At 37.3% G+C, this 19,904-nt stretch overlaps 2 protein-coding genes across 2 annotated transcripts; one reads left to right on the top strand and one right to left on the bottom strand.

Moving 5' to 3' along the window:
- Window positions 1-230: 230 nt before the first annotated feature.
- Window positions 231-7,335, top strand: ddx19b (DEAD-box helicase 19b). Its single transcript, XM_062986612.1, has 12 exons — window positions 231-466; window positions 1,668-1,758; window positions 2,229-2,279; window positions 2,402-2,537; window positions 2,653-2,745; window positions 2,968-3,070; window positions 3,189-3,303; window positions 3,791-3,968; window positions 4,261-4,498; window positions 4,603-4,765; window positions 5,387-5,578; window positions 6,400-7,335. The coding sequence occupies exons 1-12, from the start codon at window positions 410-412 to the stop codon at window positions 6,459-6,461; spliced, it is 1,479 nt and encodes a 492-aa protein (XP_062842682.1). The 5' UTR covers window positions 231-409; the 3' UTR covers window positions 6,462-7,335.
- Window positions 7,336-8,185: 850 nt separating this feature from the next.
- pusl1 (pseudouridine synthase like 1) lies at window positions 8,186-18,417 on the bottom strand. The gene is made up of 8 exons (XM_062986882.1): window positions 18,274-18,417; window positions 18,129-18,186; window positions 15,489-15,676; window positions 14,338-14,487; window positions 11,643-11,813; window positions 8,810-8,864; window positions 8,419-8,581; window positions 8,186-8,340 (listed from the first exon to the last, which is right to left on the bottom strand). Exons 1-8 carry the CDS (start codon window positions 18,330-18,332, stop codon window positions 8,327-8,329), a joined length of 858 nt encoding a protein of 285 aa, XP_062842952.1. The 5' UTR covers window positions 18,333-18,417; the 3' UTR covers window positions 8,186-8,326.
- Window positions 18,418-19,904: the final 1,487 nt, after the last annotated feature.

Raw genomic sequence — 19,904 nt, 5'->3', positions numbered from 1 at the left:
GAGTGTATAAGTTGAGGTTGTGGTTGGGTCTGAAAAGTTTTGGAACCACTGTATTAAACTAAACTCTTTCTCATTTCACTTTGATTATTTTGGTTACATATTTTTAATTCAACAACACTGATAGATAAATAAATAAATAAATCAATAATAAACAACGATTGGCTCTTTCTGATTGTGGCGCTTATAATAGGAACCATTAGCGGACAGACATTTGTTTCTGACCGGAGGTGTGTAAGTGTCGCACCTTTCTCTGAGAGTCTGTTATCAGCACGCCGTTGTATGAATTCGATTTATTTAATTTCTTTTCTTTTCTAAAATCCGTATTAATTTAATTAGTTTTAACCGAGGTCTGTTAAACTCAGATAACCTAGTTTTATCCCAGTAAGGTCTTTTAATTAGAATTATAGATATGGCTACTGATAGCTGGGCCCAGGCTGTGGATCAACAAGAGGCTGCAGCTGTGTCGGTAAGAACACAGACACTGAACATTTAAACAATATTTATAAGCTTGTTTTAATAATGAAATTAAAAGCGACTTACGGTTCTATTAATTAAATAACATATAAATAACTTCTAACTGATGTCCCGGCTTAGTAATGAGGCAGGTGCTAATAGCATTGTTAGCCTGAAAGCTGTCACACAAACTAACTTTTTTCTGAGTGAAATTGTTTGTTTTATTATTATTACTGTTTCTCAAACCTGCTGTCATATTTACGAAACTTTTTATTACAATATTTTTCATTACTTTCACTTCGTTTATCTTGTGTTTCAATTCGCGTCTTATTAAACGTGAAGTGCACTCGGTAGTGTACACATGAACAATATTCCAATATAAAGTCTCATTTTCTAGTCTATTGTGCGCAGTTAGATTTGCCTTTGTATTACTGTTAGTCTCTATTTAAATGAGAATTCTTAGTTGGTTAGTAAATTTGTTTAATTATTTATATTTCCTTGTGGCTTTGTTGTTATACAGTTCATTCTTGACTAGATGTAGTGTCTAAGGACTTGGTTGTTTACTTACAAGTAAACAAGAAACCCATAAAACCCAACAAAGCCAAACTGTTCGTGTACATTCAATTATACTCACGCTAACTCTTTATTAGGTATCTGTCTGGTATCACTGATTATTTATAAGCTACAGATGAAATTTTTGTGTATACAACTACTGACTGTAGCCCGTCTGTCACTCTGTACCACATTTCTCATTTAAAAGGACTCCCTAGTATCTCTACTGACCATTTGATGTTTGGGTGTTGGTTCATTTTGCAACATTGCAGTTACACCAACTTAATAATAACATAGTAGTGTATGCTGTATTTAGAGCTGTAGCAGGTGCAGCAGTGTTGTTGGGGTTTTTAGATAGTTTAAACTTGCTGTTCTCTTTATTAGGAACATATACCCTTTTAGTTCTGCTTCTAAGTGTACAATTGGGGACTAGTTCTTTCAGTAGCTACTTTATCACACACTGCTGTTGGTTTTGTGTTATTGGCTGGAGTTTTGTTCTTGCAGCATTGACACTTAGGTGTTTAAAGATTAAAAATGTATTTAAAAAAATGCGCACACTTTTTTAATTTTAATTACCATGGTGGCATGACATTCTAATTTTTTGTTGGCTAATTTATTGCATTGTATCTTGCCAACATCTTTGTTTTTTTTACATTTGACAGATAAGCAACCTTCAGCTGAATGATAAAGAAAAAGAGAAGGAGAAAGTAAAGGAACAGCAGAAAGCCGTCGAACCAACAGCAGAGGAAAATGGTAAAATTTATAGCACGTTTAATCTATTATTAGGGCAGTAGATTGTATTTGTCCCTTTGTATGTTCCAAATTATGTTGACATCCCTCAGAATGATTTGATTCAGGTGTTTCAGCCACAAAAGCATGTCTGAGTTTTGAGCAGCAATGCAGACAGCTCCATATTACTGCATGTATTTTTTTATTGGGATGTGGAACAAGCTCATGGTCAGTGGTCAGGTGTCCACATACTTATGATCGTGTATTATGTTATGGTTTAATGATTTATGTAGGGCCAGTGATAGCTCGGTGGTTAAGGTACTGGACTAGTAAGCAGAAGGTTCCCGGTTCAAGCCCTGCCACCACCAAGTTGCCACTCTTGGGTCCCTAAGCAAGGCCCTTAACCCTCAATTGCTCATCGTGTAAGTCGCTTTGGATAAAAGCGTCTGCTAAATGCTGAAAATGTAAATTTATTGCTGTTTTTCTTGATTTAGGTGCAAGAGCAGAGGGAGCAAAAGGAGATAAAAGTGAAGAGGAGGAAAAGGGTGTGCTATTTTATAGACTAGACAATTATACTTTTTTTTTTTTTTTTTTTTTTTTTTTTTTTTTTTTTTTTTTTTTTTAAGTTTACATTACTAATCTTGACTTTGTGCTGTTTGGTTTGTAGATGACACAGCGGCTCAATCACTTTTAAACAAGTTGATACGAAGCAATCTAGTCAACACCACCAACCAAGTGGAAGTTCTCCAGAGGGATCCAACCTCTCCACTTTACTCAGTCAGATCATTCGAGGAGCTGCGATTGTGAGTCCACACTTCAGATTAATTAGACTCTCTATAAATGTTAGTTTTTCCAGTAAAATGCTTGACAATCGAGTACCAACCATCTTATTTATATTGTTGTTACCTGTGTGTGTAGAAAACCTCAGCTGCTGCAGGGTGTTTACGCCATGGGCTTCAACAGACCCTCCAAAATTCAAGAAAACGCCTTGCCCATGATGCTTGCTGAACCGTATGTATTAAAAGAATCAAAGAATTAATTATTTATGATTAGTTTAGTCAGCAAATCACTGTCTGTTAATACATTTTCTGAAATAAGCTTTCTGATGGATCACATTTGAAATGACTCTGTAAGGACTTTGATTTTGATTTGATCCCATAGTAGTGCACAAAAAATAACTGGATTATTTTATTGCTAATAATCATATAAAAACCTGTATTTGTTCCTGTCTAGCCCACAGAATCTCATAGCTCAGTCCCAGTCAGGTACTGGTAAGACTGCTGCTTTTGTCCTGGCAATGCTTAGTCACGTAGATCCCAACAACAAATATCCTCAGGTATGTTGTGTGTTCCTAACATTTGATCACATATCCATTTGTTAAACACGATGTCTTCATGGTGTGTCCTAATTTTTCACATTTACTGCAAGGTTAACACTGTATTTTTCTCTTTTAGTGCTTGTGTGTGTCACCCACATATGAGCTGGCCCTCCAAACTGGCAAGGTCATCGAGCAGATGGGCAAATTTTACCCCGAAGTCCAACTGATGTACGCAATCAGAGGAAACAAACGTAAGCTTCACTTATTCCTTACAGTCATATCAAGCTTTGTAGGCTTATCAAAGAAAAGTGAGGATCAGATCGGCTAAAGAACGTGATCCATGTAGTTTTTCCATTGCTGCTAAATATGTGGCCTCTGGAGACACAAACATTGGAGAGGGATGATTTACAGATAGCAGCATGTGACTCTCTGTACGCTATACAGCTCTCTGTTTTCAAAAGAAGCAGCCAGCAAATATGTGTGTCTTGGAAGTGATGTGTTGGGTGGCAAGGGGTCTTGGGAGAAAAAAAGTTTCTAAATCTTGTTTTGGGATAGTGGTAGTCTAGTCAAGGAGAGCTTTGCCACTGGTGGGCCCTTGAGCAAGGCTTTTAACCTTCTTGGCTCCTAGGGCGCCGTTCAATGGCTTACCCCAACAGAAAAAGAATTTCTTTGTACTGTACATCTGTATATGTATATATGACAAATAAAGGCATTCTATTCCATTATCTTCTTGTTTAGTGGACAGAGGCATGAAGATCAAGGAGCAGATTGTGATCGGTACCCCCGGCACAGTCCTGGACTGGTGTCAAAAGTTCAAATTTATCGACCCCAAGAAAATCAAAGTGTTTGTGTTGGACGAGGCAGATGTGATGATCGCCACACAGGGTCACCAGGACCAGAGCATCCGCATCCAGAGGTGGGTCATTTATACGTTACCACATACTCATAGAAATATGCATTATTAGTAGTACCTCAACAGTTAGTACTGGACTTTTAGTGGGAAAGTCCCACTGCTGCCAAGGTGCCACTATTGGCAAAGCCTTTAACCCTTAGTTTCTTACAGTTGTGTATATATTGTAGATACAGTTGTAAGTACAATAAAAAATAGAAGTATTTAGACTAAGGGTTAAGTTGCTACTGTAACCCCAATTGCAGCAGTGACCATATTTTAAATGACAAGTACATTTTCTTTTACTCCCCCCCCCCAGGATGTTGCCCAAAACCAGTCAGATGCTCCTGTTTTCCGCCACATTTGAAGAATCCGTGTGGAACTTTGCAGAGCGCATCGTCCAAGATGCAAACATCATTAAACTGAAGCGGGAAGAAGAGACGCTCGACACCATAAAGCAGTACTACGTGGTGTGCAACGATAGAGAAGAGAAGTTCCAGGCTCTGTGCAACATCTACGGAGCCATCACAATCGCCCAGGCCATGATCTTCTGCCACGTATGATCACATCTCCCTCCCTCGATGGAACATTATTGAGATAAATGTTTTAATGTTTTGTTGTGGCTTTTAATCGGAACTTTGGCCTTGTGGTTTGGTTACAGACGAGGAAAACGGCAGGGTGGCTCGCAGGAGAGCTGTCTAAGGAGGGCCATCAGGTGGCGCTGCTGAGTGGAGAGATGCAGGTTGAGCAAAGAGCCGCCGTTATCGAACGATTCCGCAACGGCAAGGAGAAAGTGCTGGTCACCACAAACGTCTGCGCCAGAGGTAGAACGTCCACACAACCGGACTAAAATATGACATATAATGTAGCGACATGGTTCACTGTCAGTCGAGGCATAATTTGATGGTTGGACCATGGAAGTGTTAGGTGCTTATTTAGGGTGACCATACGCCTTCTTTTTCCTGGACATTTGGACCTAAAATGCGTTCGACTGGGATTTCAAATCACCAAAATGACCTGCAAAGTGTCCAATAAAGGTGTCTGTTCAGCAAAACACAAAACTGCAGCTAAAGGAGAGAGTTTGTCAGGTAAATGAACTATTGTGAGATCAGGTAAAACAGAAGACGTTACTGCTGCAGAGGGAGTTTTTGCATTTCACACCACAAAGCATCACAGCAGCTACAGATCAATGGCCTGCACGTCTGCCTTGTTAAAAAGTCTTTCCCTGATTCTGAAATGGCATAAACGTTTCCAAATGCACATCGTAAGATTATCTGACAATAAAGGCATTTGTCAGTTGTCTTGTTAAAGAGTAGCTGATTATATATTAACATATAGTTGCATTTAAAGCAGTGCATTATTCAATGCCACTGTTTTGTACATGTGGCATCAGTGTGCCTCAGACCATTTAACAGCATTATATGACATGATCTCTTGAATGACAGGTATCGACGTGGAGCAGGTTTCTGTCGTCATCAACTTTGATTTACCAGTGGACAAAGACGGAAACCCCGACAACGAGACGTACCTGCACAGGATCGGACGCACCGGTCGATTCGGCAAGAGGGGGATCGCGATCAACATGGTGGACAGCAGGCACAGCATGAACGTCCTAAACCGCATTCAGGAACACTTCAGTAAGTTACATTTACTAACTGCTAGTGATGAGGACTAGATCCCAGTTGATGCATTTTGCTGAGTATATAAACACGAATGTGTGAAGCGTAAACTGTTTTAATTTTAATCCATAAAATGAAGCCTGCAGCCTTGTCATTTCCATAGATACACACTGAGCTCTTCTGCATTTTACAAAGTCAGTTAATATGGGACTGGCATAGTCTCTCTACCTTACCAAAAAAGTCAGTCTTCTCCCCTGCTAGAGCCCTGAGGAAACTTTTTGCTGCCCACCAAACGAATCATTCACATATTTCATCTGTTTTCCCCATTATCAAACACTAGTGGTATTTTGGTTGGGACTTAAACCACATCTAGTGTGATATGTAGTGTGTAATTAGACATACTGTTTAGTGCACTAGGATGAGGTTTGAAACAGACCTTTTTTGCCTTGATTTGCTAATACTATTCACTTTGGTCTTGTCTTGATAAGACTTTATTTCCACCCATTTTTAAGTCAATTAAAAAAAAATCTTATGATTTTTATGTCTGACTCTCATATTTGTGTGTGAAATGGGGATTGAAATGCAACCTTTTCTCCTACTTATAAGATTAATCTATGCCTCGAGTAGTTGAGGAGCCCAAGTGCAATGAAATCTTCTTCCATGAGCTGTTTGCAATAAATCCCATCAGAGGGGTCATCCCTTAATCGTCCTCCTTTTGGGAGTGACTTGCATGCATCTATTCCAAAATGATCACATGCTTATCCTAAAAAACAATTAGTGGCATCTTATTATTATTATATTTTATGTAATTACATTTTATTGTGTGTTTCTCTCCACAGATAAGAAAATCGAGAAGCTGGACACGGACGATCTGGATGAAATCGAGAAGATAGCGAACTGAGGAGAGGAACTCACTCCTTCAGCATCACTGTGTTTGAGCGATGGTTGCCCTGGACTAGAACTATGCCAAGCACGTTTACATTTTAACATTTAGTATTATTTCACTCTTTGTACTTCTTAATAAACTCCGAATGTGTCGTGATTCTGTTGTGTGAGTGAATATTGAAAGTGAATTTTATTTGGATGGGTTGTACTTGTGGCCGCTTACATATTTTTTTCCTGCTGTGTATTTATATGAAATTCTGATTGGAGAAACTTAAGAAACTGGGTTTTATCTAGTGTCTTCAAGCTTGTACACAGTGTTCATTATTACAGTTTTTACTTCCTATTGATCTATTTAAACACAACTAAAAGTGTGTATGCGGCATTAAAAATGAATCAAACATTCACTGAATGTCAATCATGTTTTTCCAATCTATACCTCAAACATCAGTACTCATAATACGGACGTTATTATGTTAAATGAAGCTGCCAAAGTGTAAAAGTAATTATGCATAGCCAAAGTCTAGTGCCTGTACTGCTTCACCTAAACGTGAAATTCTCAGAATGATGTATTGTAAATAAATCGCAGTATTTTTAAGAAGTGAAAAGAGTGAAATCTTATAAACAAATGGAATTAAAGGGGTTTTATTAATGATAAACGTGTGCAGTGGTGACAGAGTTCTTGGGGTTATGTTAACATTGCAGGGTGGAAGATTTTACGACGTGCACGGCCGTATGATTGTATGACAGCTTTTATTTTGTGGACTGTTACACTGAGCACCTGTGTGCTACACACATGCTTCAGGGTCACCATCCACGCATGTTGTGTTTTCTGTTAAACCTTAACAGTGCTCAACCCTTTTTATTTCCAGTACATCACTGACATGACATTAGCAATTAGTCTGGCTATTTTTTATTTGTAAGATTTCCTTTCACACTCCTAGCTGCCAATTATTAAAGGCTTATCACAGCTGCTCATTTTCATTTTCTGAGTACAAAGCCCATTTGATACAATTATGCCACTTTAGGGACCATGTTGCTGAGTTTTTAGAGGTAGTAAATACTCACTTTAAACAAATGCTTGACCCATATGAACCTAGCATTGTCTCTTTGTGTATGACTATGTGTAAGCAACTGTATGACGTCTTGCATATAGTCACAAAAGGGAGGTTTGCTGAGGTTCACCAAAGCATGAACAGTTTTTTTTCTCAACTGGTTATTGAAAATGTAATGCTCTACATGTCTCCATCGCTGACTGGTGTGAAGAAGATGGCCTTACCCACTTTGCTTCCCTACTTCCAATAATTAAATGCTATTGAAATAAACAGGCTAATGCAAAGCGCTCCAGTTCTAGTAATACCTCCACAGTTGGACCAATGGTACGGATGATATTTAATAAAGGCTGTAATTGGCAGACACAGTTCAGCACACTTTGCAGGTAAAAAAATGGAAATACAACCCTAGACTACATCGCTTTATCTAGCCTGATGCTTAGACAGATTGGCTGTGTGTCTGTAAGGGGACAATGGCTGATCGATGGTGCCTGCACAATGAGACAGGGAAGATTGGATATCGGTATGACTGTGTGTGATACAGATTTGCACATGAACCCCCTGGTGCAGATGGAAAGATGGGGTTGGTACTGCACACAATCAGGAGAGGAGGTCTGCCGCAGTAGAGGCAAATTACAATCAGGTAATTGGATGTGACGAGATAAAAAAATAAAAAAAATCGAAAGAGTCCTTCTAATCAAATAGCACCATTTATTTGAAAGTTCCTATTTATCCATATTTAAAAATACAGCAATAATAAAAATGATAATTATTGTATACACAGACATTTACACAGGTTGCTTGGACCCTATGATGACACACAGTCCTGGTGTTAAGGCATCAGATCTGTGAAAAAATAATAATAAGGATTTAAAATCACGAAACCACAGTTAATTGGTTTAAAGTAGCTGTTTCAAGCACTACCTGAAGAATCATATTCCACATTGATCAGGAAAAGGCCACAGGCGGGTGCTGCAATGTTTTGTGGGTAAGCTGTGGAGTCCCGGGCATCTAACAGCACCTGGATCTGAGCTACAGACAGTTTACCCCGACCAACAGCAACCAACGCGCCGACCATCCTCCGCACCTGAGGCGATCAAATGATTTCTGATTATTTGGAGTAACTACCCACTTTATAGGTAAATTAGCAGTAAAAATTATAATAGTTGGGCAAAATGACTTCATCCAAAACCACAAGCATGAATCAAAGCCATATCTTAGTCTGCATGTGAAAACATCACAATATATCATGTTGAACACGAGGAGGTGCAGATTATTGGGGTTTGTTTTACTAAAGAAACATAAAGATACTCACTTGTTTGTATAAAAAGGATCTACTTTGGAAGGTAAGTTCCCAAAACTGGACATCTCTGCAAAAGAGTAAAAACAGTAAGCAAATATGTGACTTTACAGGTATACTCAAGTTCCAGATGCAGACAACTTATCTAGATATTAAGTTCAGGTTTTTGCTAGCAGTTGTGAACAATTAACTAAATAAAATAAAGATGCCCTTGTACATACAAGTGATGCCCCAGAAACCCCATGGAACACCAGTGAGACCATTTTAAAAGTTGCCAGATTGTGGTGATCAGTCTGCTACAGATGTGGTATACAGATGAGATTGAGTTCTTCATTCCTGGAGTTCTTCTATAATATCAGGCCCTGCCCTAAATCCTTTCTACATTTCCGAGCACTGCTGTTACATATACTTGATGCTGGAATCCCTCTATTTTGTAGTAATTGTGCCCTCTATTGTGCAGTTCTATTTACACACCACATAAGACTTCAGTATAAAGCAGCAGCACATCAGTGAGAAACTCATGTGGTGGATAAAATAACAAAAACCACACATGAAAAAGAAGCTGGACTTTGAAGTGAGTACAGCTGTCGTACGCATGCAAGTGACTTGTTCACTGTATAGCTGAAGGAAGTGGACAGTGCAAATATTGAGCTCGGGTGTTTCAGCCACACCCATTACCAACGTAAAAATTCAATTATGTAAAATACATGATTTGATACAAACTTTGTATATACATATATTATACCTAATCACAGCTATTATATAGCTATTAGCTATATTATAACTTATAATTGCTGTTACATAGCTAGTATGTATTCTATATTATACCTGATAATAGTTGTTATATAGATATAACATATTACACATAATAGTTATGTACAATATATTTTACATAGTAATAGATATTACCAATAATTAATAACTATTCTTTATTACACATAATAGTTATTATATAGCTACTACCTGTTATATAGTATACATAATAATAGGTATTATATAGCTATTACCTATTATATAATATACCTAACAATAGCTATTATATATTATACATAATAATAATAATAATTATATAGTTATTAACTACTATAAATTATGCATAATAATAGCTATTTTATATTATACATAATAAGCTATTATATATTATTAATAATAATTGTTATTAAATAATTAACTACTATATATTATGCATAATAATAGCTATTTTATATTATACATAATAAGCTATTATATATTATTAATAATAATTGTTATTAAATAATTAACTACTATATATTATGCATAATAATAGCTATTTTATATTATACATAATAAGCTATTATATATTATTAATTATAATTGTTATTAAATAATTAACTACTATATATTATGCATAATATTAGCTATTTTATATTATACATAATAAGCTATTATATATTATTAATAATAATTGTTATTATATAGTTAACTACTATATATTATGCATAATAATAGCTATTTTATATTATACATAATAAGCTATTATATTTTATTAATAATAATTGTTATTATATAGCTATTAACTATTATATATTATACATAATAATAGGTATTATATAGCTATTACCTATTATATAATATACCTAATAATAGCTATTATATATTACACATAATAATAGTAATTATATAGTTATTTACTATATATTATGCATAATAATAGCTATTTTATATTATACATAATAATTGTTATTAAATAGCTATTAACTATTATATATTATACATAATAATAGCTATTTTATATTATACATAATACGCTATTACATATTATTAATAATAATTGTTATTATATAGCTATTACCTATTATATATTATACCTAATAATAGCTATTTTATATTATACCTAATAATAGCTATTTTATATTATACATAATAATAATTATTTTTTATTATATATAATAATCGTTATTATACAGCTATTAACTATTATATATTATACCTCATGATGGCTAGTATATATTATACATAATAATAATTATAATATAGCTATTACCTATTATATATTACATATAATAATATTTAATACACATAATGCCTGAAGACATTAGGTATAGTAGTTCTAAACAAAAAGCATTATTTAAACTGGCCTTGGAAGACAAGCTATAAAGTTAAATGGCACTGGGCAACAAGGCAGCGTTGGATGGCAGGGCTTTGAGAGGTAAACAGTCTTGAAGGGAATAAAAGTAAATCAATCCTAGCCAAAAACAAACATCAAGTAAAGGAGCTTTAAACCAGACAGCATCAGATAAAACATCTGTGAACAAAAAAAGTTCTAGTAAACAAACAATCCATCACACACAACAACATCAGGCTTTTATTCAACAAAACTACATGTACTACCCCCATATAATACCCAGCATGCTGTTCTGCTGTAAAAACCATTATTGGCAGTAGAAGGACTATTCCCCGACTCCCCCAGTGAAAGGGCAGCGATACGATGCCAGCCTTGTTTGGCTCAGACAGAAAACCCTGTGTTTCCTCTTCCCATCAGGCCAATCATGAACGTATCCGAATGTGCACCTGCTGGATATCTGTTGCCTGGTAACAGTCTTCTAATGCACCCGCCTACATTCCCAAAATATCACCATCAATGCTCCGTCCTCTCTACCTTAAATCTGGTACCTTAAATCTTATTAACTGCATTACTGTACATTGTGAATCAGAACCAGCAGTATTGACTGTACCTGAGAATATGACTGACAAATCGGATCACAAAAAAAAAAAATGTTTATCAATATTAGGGTTGCAAAAATCACTGCAGTCATATAACTGCCAAGAATTGATCATGTAAACTTCTCCCATAATTCATCCCCCTCGCAGATGTCGAGCTTTGTACCTGTGGAAGTGGCGCTGGCTGAAAGAGAGCCCCGGCTGCATCTGTACAACCTCCATGGTCTTCACAGGGTTTTTGAAGGGGGCGTCTGAGCTGAGAGCACGAAAGGTGCTAAAGTCGTGCGTCCCCATCAACACAGCAGCTGCCTTCTTCATGGCACTGATGTCCAGCTCCCTGCCAGGGGGTACAAGGAACTGTTTTTAGAGATGGATGAACTACACCCCTCAACAGGTGCATATAATCACTATAGACAAACACTAACAGTAGAATGGGACATACTTAAGTGCTTAATGACTTTGAAGGTGACGCCAACGAGCCAGTTTGCCTCTGAAAAGCTACTCCAAAAGGCATCAGGTAAACAACCACAGCAAAAAACAACAAAATGTAAAATCCTCAAACAGAAAGGCAACAGGTAAAACATCCGCAGTCCATATGGCATCAAGTAGCAAAAATGCAAGAGCAAAAAAAGGCATCAAGTAAAAAAAAAAACCTCCCTCTACAAAAAGGCATCAAGTAAAGCAACCTTAGACCAAAAAAGCAGCAGGTAAAACAACCTCAGACTAAACGGCAGCAGGTAAAACAACCTCAGACTAAAAGGCAGCAGGTAAAACAACCTCAGACTAAAAAAAGAGGCATCAAGTAAAAAAAAGGCAGCATGTAAAACAACATCAGACCAAAAGAAGATGCATTAAGTAAAAAAGGCAGCAACTTTAGACCAAAAGAAGAAGCATTAAGTAAAAAGGCAGCAGGTAAAACAACCTCAGACCAAAAGATGCATTAAGTAAAAAAGGCATCAAATAAAACAACCTCAGACCAAAAGAAGAGGCAGCAAGTAAAAAAGGCAGCAAGTAAAACAACCTTGAACCAAAAGAAGAGGCATTAAGTTAAAAAGGCAGCAGGTAAAACAACCTCAGACTAAAAAGAGGCATGAAAAAAAAGGCAGCAGGTAAAACAACCTCAGACCAAAAGAAGAGGCATTAAGTAAAAAAGGCAGCAGGTAAAACAACCTCAGATTAAAAGGCAGCAGGTAAAACAACCTCAGATTAAAAGGCAGCAGGTAAAACAACCTCAGATTAAAAGGCAGCAGGTAAAAACCACTGGCCGGTGTAAAATAAGACGCCGCTGACTTCACATGCTTCAGAAGGGGTAGGTGCTAGTATGCGGCTCTCCTTGGCCTGCATGGGGTCACAGGCAGCAGAGGAAATGGAAACAGAGAGAAAAAAGTAGAGCGAACAGTAACTCTCTACAGAACTGTGTGCCTTCAGTTTTGAGGTGACAGCTTGGCATCACACGAGCATTGTAATTTTACGCCTCATTCCCTGAGACTGCAGGGCTGACAGTGGGAAACGTCGTAAACAAAGCAGCGCTCTGGGCACAGTCAATTAGCGTGACTTTTAATTAGCGATATTAGCGCATTAGGCTAAATGTGTTCATCAGTGTTTTACTGATGACGTGTCTTCATTAGAAGTGTACAGGAACGCTGAAAGCCATCGAGCTAAATTCAGCAGAAGGAGCATCTTGGATTCATGGATGATTAATCATAATAAAAAAGATGAGAGTGTGTATGAGGATGAGAGAGAGATGGAGACAGACGTGTGTGTGTTGCTTTGCGTCATTACAGGCCTGCGGCTAATCTTGCCCTACATTCATTCGAAAAGTGATCGAGTAGATAAACAGCATCAAATGTTCATGCGTCAGCCTTGCAGTCCAAGACGGAACAAGTTTTAATAAGCTGAAAATTTTGTTTGTACTAGCGTCTAAGTCATGTGCACCGAAAAAAGGCAGCAGTTGAAACAACCTCAGACTAAAAGTCAGCAGGTAAAACAACCTCAGTCTAAAAGTCAGCAGGTAAAACAACCTCAGTCTAAAAGGCAGCAGGTAAAACAACCTCAGTCTAAAAGGCAGCAGGTAAAACAACCTCGAACTAAAAGGCAGCAGGTAAAACAACCTCAGACTAAAAGGCAGCAGGTAAAACAACCTCGGACTAAAAGGCAGCAGGTAAAACAACCTCAGACTAAAAGGCAGCAGGTAAAACAACCTCAGACTTAAAGGCAGCAGGTAAAACAACCTCAGACAAAAAAGGCCGCAGGTAAAACAACCTCAGACTTAAAGACATCAAGTAAAACAACCTCAGACAAAAAAGGCAGCAGGTAAAACAACCTCAGACTTAAAGACATCAAGTAAAACAACCTCAGACTAAAAGACATCAAGTAAAACAACCTCAGACTAAAATACATCAAGTAAAAACCTCAGACTAAAAGGCAGCAGGTAAAACAACCTCAGACTAAAAGGCAGCAGACTAAAAGGCAGCAGTTAAAACAACCTTAGACCAAAAAGGCAGCAGGTAAAACAACCTCTGACTAAAATGCAGCAGGTAAAACAGCCTTGGTCAAAAGAGGCATTAAGTAAAAAAAAACCTTTACCAAAAAGGCAGCAGGTAAAACAATCTCAGACTAAAAGGCAGCAGGTAAAAAAAACCTCAGACTAAAAGGTAAAACAATCTCAGAAAAAAAGGCAGCAGGTAAAACAACCTCAGACTAAAAGGCAGCAGGTAAAACAACCTCGAACTAAAAGGCAGCAGGTAAAACAACCTCAGACTAAAAGACATCAAGTAAAACAACCTCATACCAGAAAGGCAGCAGGTAAAAAACAACCTCAGACTAAAAGGCAGCAGGTAAGACAACCACACAGAACTCACATGTCTCCTAATGTCCAGCAGAGATCCTTCTCAGTGACGGGCAGTTCCGAGGGATGGCGAATTCCCGTGGTCAGGCGGTAGACGTAGGTTCTCGATAAGGCGCGATATCTAGCATGAAAGTCACTCCGTACACGATACGCTCTGGTGATTCTGTTTAACACAAAATATAATAACAATAAATATGTAACATTTGGAATAACCTGGAATATGATTGGACTTCATCGGTCATTACTGAATAAAAAACATGAACTCTTTATCTAACATGAAGTCTTTACATTGAAGGTGTGGGTTGTAGAAAAGAAAACCCCAAAATAAGAGTACACCCCTCTCACCAAACACCTAAAAGCATGAATATATGGATAGTCAGTAAGCCCCTAGAAGTTGGCATTCTGCAAAGATTCCATCAAAAGCACAGTGTGCAATCCTGAAACCTTTTGTTGCAATGCTACTCAAAGTGCTTGGATGGATGGTATTGGGTAGAGCTATGGATTATCAACTTGAAGGTTGTGGGTTCGAATCCCGGCTCTACCATGCAGCCACTGTTTGTGCCTTGAGCAAGGCCCTTAAATCTGCTTACCCCAGGGGTGACGTACAATGGCTGACCTGTGCTCTGACCCCAGCTTCCAAACATGTATCGTACATGTGGTTATGATTACATGACAAATGAGGGCATTACATCGGCCCTAGATTATCCTATTATTATTATTATTAATGTTATTATTTTTCTCCACTCTTCCTTCAATCAAACGCACACTGAGGCTCGGACAACGCCCTTTCTTTACAATAGCCAGTGTCAGATTGACGCAGAGAAGCAGGTCAGGGTAGTATCTGCTCGTTTTAATTGTTCACAAACATCAGTCTGAAGAGGGCTGGGTTCAGGAGTAACAACAATTACTTTGTTGACGTGCTATTAACATTCATCAAATCACAGTTGGGTGTGCAGTGATGATATAAGCTTTAGAATTAAAGTGGGTGGTAACATGTATGCCACCAGTTTGTTTCCAGTATAGCAAACCTTTTTGTTTGTTTATTTATTGGTTTAACGCCATGTCAACACATTGGTTACATCATGGCAGAATGACAATCAATCAATCAATCCTGGGTACAGACTCACATATTCCAGCCAACTCGTACTCTTTTTGTACTCTTACCTGATGGGTTCTGGCTTTAACAGGAAGTTCAGTGCATCCGTGAGGACTTGTTCCGTGAAGGGCGGTTTATCTCCCCTCCGCTGGATGTCCACATGTGCAGAGTTACAGAGCGCGTGCACACCAGTGTCTGTTCGACTGGAAATAGACACCAGTACCTCATTTACAGGCTTTAATCTCCTCACTGCATTCTGATGAAAAAAAGAGGGACACAGAGTACAGAAAAGTACAAAAAAAGTTTAAGAACGACAGACATTTTTAGCCTTAGGTCAGTGTTCCAAGATTCTTTGCAAATATAGCCACATTAGAAAGCTTCTATATAAACTGCAGGTCCTGTCACAGCATCTCAAGCATAATATCAAGTCAAGACTGGACCACTTCACAACCAATTTCACTTCATCCAAGTCCTGAAGCAGCAAAGCATTCTGTTATACAATATCAGACTACCACCACCATGTTTTGCAGCTGGTATGATTATTGTGCTAGCTTTTAGGACATATCTTTCAAAAAATTCTACTTTGGTCCAGAGAACTTTATCCCTGAGGGGTTGGGGTTCATCGCAGAACATACTGGCCTTGGTTATCCTCTTTGTTACATGGATGCCAGCTTCTTTCTAATACTGAAATCAGGGAGGCTTGTTTTATCTGGGGCAAGAAGCTCTGTAGTTCCTTAGATGTTCTTGTGGGTTATTTGGTGAGATCCTGGATAAATCATCAATGCCCTCAATTTTGACATCATAATGTAGGTTGTCTTTGACTAGTATTAGAAATTATTTTAGTGTGGCACAATGCAAAAAGAGAGGAAATCAAAACTTTTCTTGGCTTTGTACTGAACTGGTGTTATGCTGGCATTTCTGTCAACAGCTTAATGAAACTGGCACAGGGAGGAAGAATTTCTTTCATCTTTAAACAGCCCCAGACTTCTGAATGATTTTCACATTCAGCATCAAGTTGTCAGAGAGCCACAGACACAATCCAGGAACATTCGGTCATGCCTCTCCACTATATACAAAGACTTTTGATGGGATTTGAGCCTCCACTTTGAGGTGGTGAGGACATTTCTGCCTCGTCTTTATGACGTTTAACACATTTGGCTAAACTCTCCCTCCGAGCTCTATGCAAACTCCGGAGACAATCCACGAGTCCACATGAAAGCACCGTACAGCCTCGGCAGCTGGGAAAATGCTGAGTAAGAGGATTTCTCATTCCAACGGAACAGTGCATTTATGGCTGACGGCTTTGGATGAAGAAGGCTGCAGATGTTTATAGATTCCTTCCAACAACCACATCCGAGGGTTTGAGTCCAATTCAGAATGACAAACACAAGAGCATCAGAAAAAATATATATATACACATCAAGCCAAAACTCACTGAAGTTTTGACTCATTTCAAAACGATTCATGTAAATGATTCATCCAGTACACCAATGGGAATTTAAATTAGAGATTCAGTTCACTGCTTTGTTTACTACTGGCACCGGATTTAAATTCCAGAAATATAGATTTAAATGTTTATCAAAGTCCAACATACACGTTAGATGTAAAAGCCACAACTCTCCTAAGACACTTTTGATCTAGACTTTAGGCCACAAATGCATTATTTGAGGTGGGCACTAATTTACAGGCTATAAGCCCTGGCTTGCCGTTCTGCTAGAATCCTCCAAATGCAGATTTGTCTGCATTTTCACACTGCTAAATGGAAAAGTGTGATTTATCTCTCTAGATAAAGTATTAAACTCTCCAAAGTCCGAATCAGAAAACTTAGACTTTCCAACAAACCTTTATTACAACAATTTGCTTCCAAAGGCAGAAACTTTGTATTGAGTGCTGCAATGATTTACTTGTTAGCACTCGGCGCTTCCATTTACTTCCATCACAAGGCACTTAATTACACTTATATATTCCACTAAGCCTGCATTTACACATACAGTGGTGCACCACAATAAAACAGCCAGTGATTGATGAGGGTGGAGCAATTCTTGTCAAGGTAAAGTGGCCAAAGGCAGCAATGCAAAAGCTGTGAGGAAAGTTTAATCTTATGCAAATGAGAGGTAGAGTGACGTGACGACAGTGTTTCAGAATCAAAAGAGAGTCACAGAGAGACTCTGTTCCAGTGTGAACGTAGGGTTACACTTCACCAGATGCAGCTTTGAAATGGTTAAGGAACGTATGTACAAAAAATCACACGACCAAAAGTACATAGACACCCATTATTTATGTACACATACAATGTGTCTAGCTGATATCTGATTTCTGTGTGGAGTTTGCATGTTCTCCCCGTGTCTGTGTGGGTTCTCTTGCGGGTGCTCCGGTTTCCTCCAACAGTCCAAAGACGTGCAAGTGAGGTAAATTGGAGATCCAAAATTGTCCATGACTGTACTTGACATTAAAGACTTGAACTAATGAATCTTGTGTAACCAGTAACTACCTGTCCTGTTATTAATGTAACCAAAGTGTGTAAAACATGACGTTAAAATCCTAATAAATTAATATAAAATACACATGGTCCCTTATGGCAATACTTTATAGTTTTTGGGAGGTTTAAATGATTAAAAATTACTTCCTAATGCAAAATAACCCTGTCTTTCTTCATATATTGTGTAGTATATAATGCAGTGTGTACCAGGGTTTGGGAGTAAACTGACCTCCAGGTGATTCTGAACTCCCAGCAGCGGCTGGTGAGCTGGAGCCTTCATAACTCCACTGCAACAGCATGAATAACAGTGTTATAATCGCAAATAAAACAATGCATTGGCTTTAAACAAAATCAACGTGATAACAGTAACAGACCTGTATTTAGATCCGAGATACTGAAAGAAGAGGAGATAACGAGTACTGCTCTGCTGCATCACTGCTACTTTTTATCTGCATAACATGTACACTGTATTAGTATTAATCTTTGTATAAGAGAATAAACAGACACTAATGTCATCTTTGTTTTATAAATCTCCATTAAGACCAGTGTCTCAAATCCAAACAAGAATCGCAATGAAAGGAACTCATACTGAACTTCCACACGTGAATTTTAAGAAATGCAGCTGTCATAGACTGGGAAAGCTACTTCAGTGCCTGTACATAAATCATGAGTTTCTGTGTAAATAATAATAAACACAATTCAATAGATAAATCGTGTACAGTTCAAACATGTCAATAATACTAATTACATGTATTTTAATTTAAAGTTTAAAGTATGTTTGTATTAGTATGTTGTAGTGAAGCTCTTTCACGAGCCTACAGTAATCAGGACCTCTTTCATTGCATTATGGGTAATGTAGTTTTATTAACGCCGGCTTGTTCGCAAACGTCAATTTACATTTACATTTACATTTACATTTTCAGCATTTAGCAGACGCTCTTATCCAGAGCGACTTACAGAAGTGCTTCTATAGTGAACATTTCATTTCTCAAGTTTAGGTAAACAACAGTCGAAGAACACAAATCTGCTAAAACCTGTTAGAACCAAAGTGCCTTTTTTTTTTTTTTTTTTTTTTTTTTGGGAAATGGAAAAGAATGGAACAAAATGTTAGTAAATAAGTACAAGTCAGCCTAAGTGTTTAGTAAAAAGGTGGGTTTTTAATCGTTTTTTAAAGACAGCAAGAGACTCAGATGTTCGGACAGACAGAGGAAGTTCATTCCACCACTTCGGCGCTAGAACAGAGAACAGCCTTGATGCTTGTCTTCCTCGAGTCCTGGGTGGAGGATCAAGTCGAGCGAGACTAGAGGCTCGGAGGTTGCGTGGTACAGAGCGGGGTTTTTAGTTTATTATACTGTATTTCCAACAAGAAAATTAATGCTTTAAAAGACACTTTAAAGACTACACAATGTAAACCATTCTGAAATGTCTAACATATGATTATTATTATTATTATTATTATTATTATTATTATTAGTAGTAGTAGTAGTAGTAGTAGTATTAGTAGTAGTAGCAGTAGTAATATTAGTATTGCTTGTTATTATTATTATTATTATTATTATTATTATTATTATTACTATTAGTAGTTGTAGTAGTAGTAGTAGTAGTAATATTATTGTTTTATTATTGTCATTATTATTGTTGTATTAGTAGAAGTATTGCTTTATTATTATTATTATTATTATTAGTATTAGTAGTAGTAGTAGTAATATTATTGTTTTATTTTTATCATTATTATTGTTTTATTAGTAGTAGTATTGCTTTATTATAATAATTATTATTATTTATATTAATATTAAGTAATAATTGCAGTAGCCCAGCACTGTTGGGATCCAGGGTTCAAATACTGCATTGCACTTAGTGACTCCAAGGAAGCTGGACCCACTGCAACCCTGACCAGGATAAAGTTGTGCTAAAACATAAAACTAAAATAAAACACACCAAAGAAATGTTTCAAACAAACTATTTAATTGCCATTCATTTAATTATTCATTAATTAGGCATACTG

The sequence above is a fragment of the Trichomycterus rosablanca genome, chromosome 24 (assembly GCF_030014385.1).
Source record: "Trichomycterus rosablanca isolate fTriRos1 chromosome 24, fTriRos1.hap1, whole genome shotgun sequence".
Classification (NCBI taxonomy): Eukaryota; Metazoa; Chordata; class Actinopteri; order Siluriformes; family Trichomycteridae; genus Trichomycterus; species Trichomycterus rosablanca.
The sequence above is the reverse complement of the archived record's forward strand: the minus strand, read 5'-3'. Positions and strand labels throughout refer to the sequence as shown.

Coding starts and splice junctions, on each gene's coding strand:
- ddx19b (XM_062986612.1), top strand. CDS start 410: ATGGCTACTGATAGCTGGGCCCAGGCTGTGGATCAACAAGAGGCTGCA. Junction 1,759..2,228: donor ACCAACAGCAGAGGAAAATG/GTAAAATTTATA, acceptor TTCTTGATTTAG/GTGCAAGAGCAGAGGGAGCA. Junction 2,746..2,967: donor CCCATGATGCTTGCTGAACC/GTATGTATTAAA, acceptor GTTCCTGTCTAG/CCCACAGAATCTCATAGCTC.
- pusl1 (XM_062986882.1), bottom strand. CDS start 18,332: ATGCAGCAGAGCAGTACTCGTTATCTCCTCTTCTTTCAGTATCTCGGA. Junction 8,865..11,642: donor AGCCAGCGCCACTTCCACAG/GTACAAAGCTCG, acceptor ACTCTTTTGCAG/AGATGTCCAGTTTTGGGAAC. Junction 8,582..8,809: donor GATCCTTTTTATACAAACAA/GTGAGTATCTTT, acceptor TGATCGCCTCAG/GTGCGGAGGATGGTCGGCGC.